The 11,931-nt window shown below is 32.3% G+C and overlaps 2 protein-coding genes across 2 annotated transcripts; both read right to left on the reverse strand.

The window, feature by feature from the left end:
• Positions 1-1,859: 1,859 nt before the first annotated feature.
• LOC139518367 (G-protein coupled receptor 35-like) lies at positions 1,860-4,681 on the reverse strand. Its single transcript, XM_071309920.1, has 2 exons — positions 4,575-4,681; positions 1,860-3,557 (listed from the first exon to the last, which is right to left on the reverse strand). The coding sequence occupies exon 2, from the start codon at positions 3,549-3,551 to the stop codon at positions 2,532-2,534; it is 1,020 nt and encodes a 339-aa protein (XP_071166021.1). The 5' UTR covers positions 3,552-3,557; positions 4,575-4,681; the 3' UTR covers positions 1,860-2,531.
• A 2,582-nt stretch (positions 4,682-7,263) lies between these two features.
• Positions 7,264-11,480, reverse strand: LOC139518659 (G-protein coupled receptor 35-like). Its single transcript, XM_071310134.1, has 2 exons — positions 11,412-11,480; positions 7,264-8,755 (listed from the first exon to the last, which is right to left on the reverse strand). The coding sequence occupies exons 1-2, from the start codon at positions 11,478-11,480 to the stop codon at positions 7,622-7,624; spliced, it is 1,203 nt and encodes a 400-aa protein (XP_071166235.1). The 3' UTR covers positions 7,264-7,621.
• Between the last annotated feature and the right edge of the window lie 451 nt (positions 11,481-11,931).

The raw sequence follows: 11,931 nt of genomic DNA on the forward strand, positions 1-11,931 counted from the left end.
TAATTTAAAGTTTCCTTTGAAATGTTTCATACGATAAGTATCCTAATTATTTTGATGTTTTAAAAAAAACCAAGTCCATTCTTTTTTATCTGCTTGTTTGGTTCTCATCGATTTCTAATGACAATACTGGTATTTACCTGGTTTGCTATTAAGATGACTTCTAATTTTGCGGTAGAACTCAGTCATTTATATCAATTTTGTAATCTTTTTGATTTATTTTATTCCACCAGATATAAATGCAAAGCTAATAAAGTACCAATTCTTACTTACTAGTAGTTCATAAGAAATATAATAAGATCAGGAGTAAGCATAGAAATCCTAATCAAGTGATAATCAGATATTGTTTGTATCTGATCGTTTGTGTAATTCAAACAAACAGGTCATGTATTGTCTTCCGGGATTACATATAATAACCTATAATGTGTCACGAAACCGTAGCAGTTTCAAATTTGGGTTATTCTAATATATTAGCACTTTATAGACCTAGTTATCTAAAAGCAATTATTTATTACACTAAAGACATGACCTCGTGTTTAAAGCAATCGTCGTCTTAAAAGAACTCCAAACACATTAAAGTTTCTGTCTAATTAAATAAGTCGATGTAACAGACAGGTTCAACTCGAATCTACAGCAAATAATATCAGCAAATACATATTTATTTAAAAAAAAATAAGTTAAAAAATGCTAACTTATATTTTTTGTTTATATACTTTATGTATGGTTGCTAGGTACATTTTTTTATCAAATAAGGGTGGTTGGTAAGCACTTTTGAAATGACATTGACTCTTTATTTGTCATATGTTGATAAAAAGTGGCTTAAAACATCCTGATCATTTTCTCCATGTATAGTATGGCTCTTTCTATTATATTTCCTTTCAAAAATCAATTAATATACACAAGGTCAAAGGACAAGGTCATCAATGTCATTTGACCTTTGGAAAATTGTATGGTAATTTAATTGCAAATAGTTTGCACATCATAGTCATTCAATAATAATTACTTGTTGTGGATTATTTTTATAAAATGGCTAAACTTTAAAGGTAAAAAAGCAAAAATGGCACATTTTCGTTTCCATAGCAACCATTCTAGAACCTAATTTCCCAAAAAATTTTGTTATAATTTTTTTTATTAGAAACCTTGATACTTTTCATTCATAACCACAGGTTAAATGGAGGTGGATGCCAAAATGTATATTTTGTTCATACAAAATGTGTAAAATTTGTCTTCTGAACTATATTGAAAAATGACCTCTGCTTCTGCGGTTGTGACAATATTCAGCCAAAATATTTTTTATATTATGAAATTGCTATTTTGTTTGTAAAGTTTCATGTTTCTGAAAAATATTTACAAATATAATAAAATAAAACCTAGATTACGAATGACTACAAAGTAGTTGTTTTTTCGATGCTAAATTCCTCAAAGTTTGCGGGAAATCTCATTCACTTGGTTGCCATGGCACCCATGACCTAGCAACAATTTGGTGGGCATTTTTCTTACTTTTTTACATGATCACATGTTATGGCTAAGTTTCATGAAAATCGGTGACTATGCGTGCCGCCCCCCCCCCCCCCCCCCCTATATAAAATGGTTGGTGGTTACAGAGAATTGCTCTTAATATTTTCAATTCACATAATCTAGGTTAAAGAGCTGCATAAACAAAATTTCCTGCAAATGTTTCTTTGAAAAAATATAAGGAGAAAGAAGATAGAAAGTTCTTAAATTTTGATATTCAAGGGTATAAACAGAATATTTTATTTTACATATACGAATATAAGCAGATACTGTAATGTAGCGCAACAGACTATTATTGAAGACAATTTGGAAACACTAATACAAATTGTAGAATTTTGTTTGTACATTTTATACATTTTCCATCAAGAAATAAATTATTCGTTTCTTAAATATTTATTTACTTTTATCTATCTTAGAATTGTCTGCTTTTAACGCTCTTCAACTTGGTATCTATCTGAACACTCCCTCTGATTTGATTCAAGCGCCACACGTGAGTCCAATGCAGAAGAAACGGGCATCTATTATACCAAACTATAAGCCTAGTATATCTTTGAAGAGTTTTAGGATATTCACATTTTGCTATGAAAGTATTTTCACGGGTTTAGATATAGATAAACGTCATAACGTTGTTTTAATAAGACACGTATTGTACGGTAAGTAAATCCCTAATGAATATTCAAAGAAAAACGAAAGCAATGAACTTTTACTATAAATACGTGAGCAATGGACGTATTCTGTCAATACGTGAGCAATGAACTTATACTGTCAATACGTAAGCAATGAACTGATACTGTCAACACGTTAGCAATGAACTTAAACTGTCAATACGTTAGCAATGAACTTATACTGTCAATACGTAAGCAATGAACTTGTACTGTAAATACGTGAGCAATGAACGTATATACTGTCAATACGTGAGCAATGAACTTATACTGTCAATACGTAAGCAATGAACTAATACTGTCAACACGCTAGCAATGAACTTATACTGTCAATACGTAAGCAATGAACTTATACTGTCAACATGTAAGCAATGAATTTACTTGTGTGCGAAAGTTCTTCCCGGTAATGTAATAGATAAAGAAATAGCACGCACTGTTCGACAAACATATTTCCTCGACAACCTTTCTTATTGCAATATATTTGAAAAAACTTAACCACACTGGATCAGTTGCAATCCGTTCTAAGCTTAGCAAGTTTTCCATTTTCCCATTTGGTATGTCGTTTTGAATGGCATATACTACAGACGCCGGTAACAGAGTACAAATAAAGTAAAATGACACTGAAAGGAGTGTAACAGTAGACGTTTGACTTCCACCAGCTGTAACAGCGGGTCCATGGGAAGTTATCCTCTTTATTTCTCTTATAACTAAAATATTAAACATCAAGACACAAAGGGGGACAACTAAGAAAAACATAATTTCTGTACTAGCTGTCCAGATTGTTTGAAACTTTTGGAATTCAATTGTTGAAAAACACTCCTGATATATTGGATAATAGGTCCACAAAGCAGCTTGGACACAGGCAAAGCCAACCGATAAAGCGGTCAAGCATGCTATGACAATAATAGCTCGTCGGACGGTACAAAATGTTTCCTTTTTAAACGGATGACAAACAGCAATATAACGTTCAACGGTAAAGCCTAACACCAGTAACGGCGCCAAATACTGGAAAAAAATTGATAAAACGTTTAAAGTTTCACACAATACTGGTTTTTTATTTGTTGGTATGTCCCACGTGAATGTTAACTCCAGAAATACAAAATGAATGATAAGTTGAAACATGTGTACGATAGCAAGAATTCCAATATAAATAGCTGATGAATTTTTGCGACTCTCTCTTCCAAGCCATACTTTTGCAGATATTGGATTTCCGAAAAGACCTATAATGTACCATATTGGAGATACAATTCTGTCGATATATACACTGTAAGGCTCAAATCGTAGAAGAATTTCTGTTGTAGAGGGCCGTGCTATTTCGGATATGTTTGATAAGAAGTCACGTGTCATAAAGTTCTCAAACAAAGTAGTGTTTTTCATTTTTCTCTGAAAAAATAATACGTGACATGAACAATAGCATACCTACATTACTATATTAAAATTAAAATAGTGTTTTTCATTATTCTCTGAACAAATAATACTTGACATGAACAATAGCATGTATTAAAATTAAACGTCAACGCCACATAAAAAACATGTCATACTATTAGTAGCAAACATAAAAAGAATTCACAAGTTATGTCGGTTACTGTGAAATAATATCAAACTTTTATAACACAATATATCATCTAAGATCATTTTAAGGCAGAACAACAAATATTTGATGAATTACTTTAATTAGTAAGAATTGATAGTTATAACAATTAGGAGATGTGGTACGACAGTATACATTTACCTCAATTATTGTGTAAAATGTAGATTTTCATTGTGTAATCTTTTATCCCGTAAGAGTCCTATGATATCAAAATTACTCAATAATTCAAGAAAATAACACATGAATGATAAATAGGGAGAACAAAATACTGCCTGCAAACGTCTTTCTTTAGACAAGTGCGTTGCGGATTCAAAATATGATTTGTTTGCAATTGATTGTATCCTTAGTCTGGGACAGTGTGCTTTGAAATTTGGACACTCTCAGACGATATGAAAACATTATTTCTGTTAAAGATGTTCCTACTGTTTGACACTCATCTTTTTTGATTCTGTGAAATCATTTCCTATAGTCCGGTTTATATTACTGCAAACTTGAAAAAAGCAAAATTAATCCTAACGCTAAAACGATCAATCATGTTATGACAAAATTTGCAATATGGACGGTACATGAACACGGTGTCAATCCTAAGACTTAAAATAGTTCTTACTACTTTCTATTCTCCCAGTACGGGGGATGTAGGTGTGTGCAAATATACATTCGGACTCAGAATAATGCGTTCCGGTAGAGTAACATATCACATTCTCATTTGGGATATGCTTTTTCTGATTGCAACCAAACATTTTACAGCCAACAAGCAATCACAAAAACCGCATTTGCTTCCTTTGTCGCATTATTTTAGTTCTACTTACCTAAAATTAGAAATGCACGAACACTTTTGACTCCTTGTACACTTTATGTAATGTATTTTGTGTCCGATTTATATATTGTGTCCAAAGCTGAGTTGGCATTATAATATGACAAATGTCGTATTAATAAATAAATGTTTGGCATTTGATTAGTAAAAGTAAAAACCATAAATCGAGAGTGTTCATGATAATCTGTTAGAAATCTGTGATATTTTATATATGACATCTAGAAAATTACTAAATTGTTGATCTGGATATGTTGTTTTTTGTTTTTATTTCAGTACAAAAAATATATTGTTACCAAAAAAAATAAATAATAGAATAATACATTTTCATTTATAAACATGTTAAAACTATGAGTCAGAGTTCCTTCAGAAACTTGTCAAAAACAATCAGACCGAAGAAACCAGCCCCTTTATTTTCACATTAAGATATGTTGACGATGTTCTTTCCATCAACAGTCAAAACATTTATGATTAGGTTCCATTAATATCCCCCAGAACAAGAATTTATAGAAACAACAAACACAGCTTTCTCTGTCTCATATATATTAAGACTTGTACCTTAAATTTGACATATTAGTACACGGTCATCTCAGTACCAGAATTAATGACAAACAAAACGATTTTAATTTTGAAATTATCACTTTCTCCCGCCTTAGTATCAGAATATCTACTTCACCTGAATATGGGATATACATTTCCCACCTTATTCGGTATTCAAGATTTTGCAGACTTTGATAAACATCTCCCGTGTCTGAGCAGAAAGATGACAAGCCAGGAACGTCTCATCCTATTTCTAAAAAATGTTCATCTGAAGATACCAAGACCTTGTTGAAAAATATTCCGTGTCAACTTCACAAATAATACACGATGGTTTTGAATTATATAGATTCTGTGCACTAACGTTGTTCTTCATCTTAATAAATTGTTATAGTCTTTTTTTATTTGTAATTTTGAATATTCATTATACTGTTTAGTTCATTTTAGTGATATCTATTAGAGGTGGCTCTGTATTTATACATCCCGTCATGGTGTTATTATGCTATGGTAAACATTTGTATTCTTATCTTTCATTTTTGCTTAATTTTCTTTATATCTATGCGTTTTTGAGTTTCGTTGTTACGTAAGACGTAACAATACTTTTACAGTTTAGCCTTTTTTTGGTGATATCCATTTGAGGTGGCTCTGTATTTATACATCCCATCATTGTGTTATTGTGCTATGGAAAAATTTTGTAATCGTGTCTTTTATTTTTGTTTATGTGCGTTATCTATAAATCTTGTTTTGTGTTTGTTACATATGACGTGGCTCTGCACTTATACATCCCATCATTGTGTTATAGTACATTTATGTATTCGTGTCTTTGATGTATGCTAATGTGCTTTGACTATATGCCTTTTTTCAGTTCCTGTGTTATTTATTTATTTGTTTGTTTTATAATGATTAAGACTATAACACAATGTTGACTGCTGTAGCCCATATTTTTACATTTTTACCTGTTGAGTCTGTTGATTTCTTCTCACTATTGTCAATATAATTGAATTTTATGCGGCTGTCATCCAAGTGAGCGGTTTAGCTAGCTATAAATCCAGATTAAATCCACATTTTTTTTGTTATTCATTCGTTTGATGTGTTTGAGATTTTGATTTTTTCATTTCATTTGGGACCTTCCGTTTTGAATTTTCCTTGGAGTTCGGTATTTATTTTATTAAAATTTTTAGTATCACAAGTAATAAATATGACAATTGGCATAGGTGCATCAAATTAGTTTGTTTTCAAACGAAATATTACTATCCTTATCAAAGTCGTCCTGAGTGCAGAACAGTTTGGTGTTTTTTTCTCTCTAAATATTTAACAAAGGATGCTAGTGGACACATTGCCATACATCCTAGATCCTTCGGGTTCTTATTCCTCAGTTTGGTCACCCTGGTGATTTTTAGTAAACTCTGATGTACCTTTACATACGCAGCGCTTCCCCGAATTATTAGTTTAAATGTAAAAATCAGACACTTTCATGTTTTACACGTTTTCCTGTCCCTGCGACAAAAATACAGAACGAGTTTAAATAACACCTTAGTCCAATAGGTATGTTTGGATTAAGATATTGTGCAATTTGTATAATTCTTAATTGTGTATATTTACTTTCTATATATAAGTATGAACAGTAAGGTGTACAATATGATATATGAACTTATCTGTGTGATTTATTTTGAAAACATGTTTTGTTTTTACAAATTTAATCTGTTTGGTGTGTAGCTCCTGTTATATTAGTCTTTGTTGTTTCTTTTAAGAAATAATGTTTGTCTAGACGACCACAGCAAGGCAGAACATAACAACATACTAACTTATATTTAGATAATAAAATTGAGAATGGAAATGGGGAATATGTCGAAGAGACAACAAACCGACTATTGGCCAGACAACAGCTGAAGGTCACCAATGTGTCTTAAACGCAGCGAGACAATCCCGCACCCGGAGGTGGTCTTCAGCTGGCCCTTAATAAAATTATGTACTATGTGCACTTAAGTTTAACCTGTATATCGATTTTAGTCCACACATGTCTTGCTTTAAATACTTGGTTTTAAGCAATGTGTATATGTATGACTTGCATGCACGTGTAATAACAATCATTTTTAAACTCAATATGCTGTACATATTCAAAAAGAATGGATGCAATTGATAAGACTACACACAATTAAAAATACATTTAATATTTTAATGCTGAACAAAAACTGCTCGCTTCAAAAAGATTTTGCGTGTGATTCATGTCGTACGATTTTGTATGTAGATACACTAAGCTAGAACTTATATACATCTCAACTAGAATATCTAAAAAAGAAAGCTATTTCATGAAGTGAATTCTGAAAAAAAAAAATAATTGTATGAGCCTGTACAATGGATATAATCCGAAAATTTTCAAATGGAGTAATAAAAAAGTATATTTAATTTCAACATCCTAAATAAATTAAGACGCGTATCCAATTTCCATCTCCACCTGTCGGACATGTAAATAACAACGTGCAGCTTCTATTAGCGAAAAAACTGGATCTATATTTGAGTAGCGTGCATCCCATTACCGTTAGTTGATACAAGGCTGTATTTTGTTTTCTCACTAGACAATGTGGAGTCCTTATCAGAAAATTTTCTGCAGCACTTATCAATCCTCAAAAACGAATTTACTTGTTGACGATAGTACTTCCCAGTGATATAATAAATAAAGAAATAACATGCACTGTTTGATAAACATATTTCCTCCACAACTTTTCTTATTGCGATATACGTGAAAAAACTCAGCCAAACTGGATCGGACTCAATCCGTTCTAAGCTTTGCAAGTTTTCCATTTTCCCATTTGGCATTTCGTTTTGAATGGCATATACTACAGACGCCGGTAACAGAGTACAAATAAAGTAAAATGACACTGAAAGGAGTGTAACAGTAGACGTTTGACTTCCACCAGCTGTAACAGCGGGTCCATGGGAAGTTATCCTCTTTATTTCTCTAATAACTAAAATATTAAACATCAAGACACAAAGGGGGACAACTAAGAAAAACATAATTTCTGTAATAGCTGTCCAGATTGTTTGAAACTTTTGGTTTTCATTTTTTGAAAAACAATCCTTATATATTGGATAATAGGTCCACAAATCAGCTTGGACACAGGCAAAGCCAACCGATAAAGCGGCCAAGCATGCTATGACAATAATAGCTCTTCGGACGGTACAAAATGTTTCCTTCTTAAACGGATGACAAACAGCAATATAACGTTCAACGGTAAAGCCTAACACCAGTAACGGCGCTAAATACTGAGGAATTATTGATAAAACGTTTAAAGTTTCACATAATACCGGTTTGTTATTTGTTGGTATGTCCCACGTGTATGTTAACTCCACAAATACAAAATGAATGATAAGTTGAAACATATGCACAATAGCAAGTAATCCAAGATAAATAGCTGATGAATTTTTGCGACTCTTTCTTCCAAGCCATACTTTTGCAGATATCGGATTTCCGAAAAGACCTATAATGTACCATATTGGAGATACAATTCTGTCGATATATACACTGTAAGGCTCAAATCTTAGAAGAATTTCTGTTGTAGAAGGCCGTGGTATTTCGGATATGTTTGATAAGAAGTCACGTGTCGTCAAGTTTTCAAACAGAGTTGTGTTTTCCATTATTTTCTGTTAAAAGAAAAAAAAGAACATACATAAATAAAAACATACCTACATCAGTGTATTAACATTTGAAGTTTACGCTACGTTTAATAAAACCTGTTGTCATACCAGTCCAAGCAAGCATAATAAGATTTCCAAAGCTACTTTGGCTACTGTGAAATAATGTCATTATTGAATTTTTGATAGCACAATATCTAAGCTAAGATCATTTTTTTCAGGTCAAATAATAAGTATTTGATAAATTATCCTGATTATGAAGAATCAATTTTATAACAATGAGAAGATGTGGTAAGATTGGTTTCATTTACATGTAAATCGTTTATTGAATATTAGGTAAAATGTAGAATTGCTCTATGGTAGCTACCATATTTTCCCTGCAAAACCACATTTGGCAATGTTTTCATCAGAAGAGTCCGTTGATAACGAAGAGTTACGCAAATATCAAAGTAAAAAAAAAATTAAAAACAATAGAAAAAAATACTTCTCTTAGTCTTCCCCATTTTGATATGTACGTTACAATGGATATTGCGTTATCCATAACTTACTGCATATATTTTATAACTTACCTAAATCAATAAAAAATAATCTCTCTAAATTCACATTTTGTCCTTAAACTGTTTCATTTCTCATTATCTTGTATCATTTTTCCGAGGGAAAAAACAAATTGTAAAATTATGAGATTTGCTATACAAATTAGAATTGCAGATTATAAATCAGCACATGTGTTGCAAAGTACAAATCGGATCTAATAGCATGTAAAAGGTGTATTATCACCAATTTTCCATCACTTACAACTACAACTTTATTCATAATCATACATAATCTTGTAATTTACATTTGGTTTGTGTTCAGAATGTCAATGTCACCCAACAAGTGTAAATATATATTTAATTTTAAATTATTGATTTACTTTAGGTTTGTTTTATTTCTAAAATTAGTCATGTTCACTGCACCTCGATTTCCTGTTTGAGCTCCAAAATATATAAAAGTAATATACTCTTACAACAACACAACAGAATTGCTTCGATACTCAAATCATGTTAAAAAATATTGAAAATGTTGAATTTCGAACAATTCTTGGAAACTGACGCTATCAGCGGCATGTTTCCGATAACATTGACCAGAACTAACGGAAGTCGATTATGCCTACTCCTACCGCATTTGGTTTCATATTTACAATTTTACAAACTAACCGGAATCTACTTGTATTACGCTACACTCGAACAAAGTGTTGTAGTCGAGCGGGAACTAGTTTACACACTTTATTTTATTTACAGAAAAAAAATCTTGAACTGTCCATATTTTGTTTTATTATTAATGGTATTTGGAGCTATCCCTTTGTTATATTTTTCATATTCATTCGAGCTTTCACTTTTATGCACATGTCCATCCGTATGTATAAATAGATCAGTTTTATTCACGGTGTTTTATTATGGTGTTGGACTTTTTACACTCCAATGATCAGCAGTCGCTAGACAAAATAGTTCTCCTAAATAAATGTCAGCCTTTCTTACCATTTCAACTTAACAACCAATAAAAAAGTATAAATCGGAATTATCTTGATATCCATTGGATAGATACTGGTCTTTATACAGATTACGAAGATTTTAATAATCGGAAATAAGTAATACGGTGATACCCACGCGGTGCGTATGAATCGTCTGATGACACATGGTCTCCGGTCCTTCTTATTACCAAAACGATCGAAGTGTACCAACACGATGTTTTTAAGATACTCATAAATCTAATTTTATAACTTTATTGATTATGTGAAGAAAAACTTAAAACATTGTTATAGGAACATTAAAGATATATAATTAATCGGGGAAAAACTTGATAGTCTTTTTGTTTTACAAACAACTGCCATCATTATAAGAAAATATAATGTGTCTGCGTTGGTTCACTTTCTACTGGTTATAAGACAGATCGAAGTACCGGAAATATTGCGACTGGTTTACGTTTCTGTTTCACTTTCTCAGGATATATGTATAAATATCGATCTCGATAGTTTAGACATCGTACACATTAATTTGACGATCTTTTCTGCATTACTTGTCAATCTGATCAACTTCAAAGATGTTCAAATTTCAAATAACATAGAAAGGACATTATATTTCTTACTAGTCCGGTCGGGCTAGCGATAATTACAATTTACTAGTTCGAGCTGAAAATGACTAGTCTGAGGCATCAGGCTAGTGGTTAACGTCGCAGACTGGGACTCAATCTTTGTTTACAAAGTTACAGCAGCAGAGTCTGTAACTGTATCTGTATGACAATGTGAATAAATTGTCGATAGCGATACCGTCTTTAATACAACGGTTTTGAGAGAGCACCGCCGATTTATTGGTGGGGCGTGAGAACAGATTTGAAGCTCTCGATCTACGCTTGATGCGCGCACAACAGTGTCGTCTAGCTGATTCCACGCGATCACTGTCTTACACAGAATGAGTTTGAATATTGTACGGTGTTTTACTTGGTGGAATGTCAATACACTCACAGTTAGAGTTATTCTTCACTTGCTTTTCCCCAATACTAAAAGTAATTGTTACGTGGTATTCTTTGAATTTCTCGGCAGTTATGGTTCTCTTCGGACATGCTTTTTGAGGAATTCGTCTGGTTTAATAGCGGGAATCAGCTCCTCAACTACTTTTTACATAAATACTAACTTTGGCTTCAACGCCTTGTTCGTCCTTGTGTTCAGATCTTGTTGTAGTTCCAGTTTGGCAAGCATTTTGGAGACGTACTCTCTTGACTTGTAATCTCTGGTGATAGATTTTGCTGTTTGACGTGTATCCTTTCAAGCTTGTTTATTTTTGTTACCGGACAGGGGTCCCATACTATGGCTCCATTAAATTATAAGATCCATTCCTAAAGGTCTAGTTCATTGTTCTAATCTGACACAAATTTCAATAACTGGAATGCCACCCAAGTTGAATATATAGTGACCCACTATAACAGCATAATAACTTGAATTTGTGTTTAATACGATGATGGTTCAATGGCATAAACTTAATTGGAGACAGAAATTTGACATGAAAGTGCGAAATCTAAAAATAGCTTACTATGATATATCATGGTTAAAGAATTAATACCAATTATGTGGGTCAAGGGCAGAGTTGTTATAAAATATTATTATGACAGAGAGGTGGTTTCAAGTTTCATATAAAGCGACCTGACTGACA

The sequence above is a fragment of the Mytilus edulis genome, chromosome 4, assembly GCF_963676685.1.
Source record: "Mytilus edulis chromosome 4, xbMytEdul2.2, whole genome shotgun sequence".
In the NCBI taxonomy this organism is placed as follows: domain Eukaryota; kingdom Metazoa; phylum Mollusca; class Bivalvia; order Mytilida; family Mytilidae; genus Mytilus; species Mytilus edulis.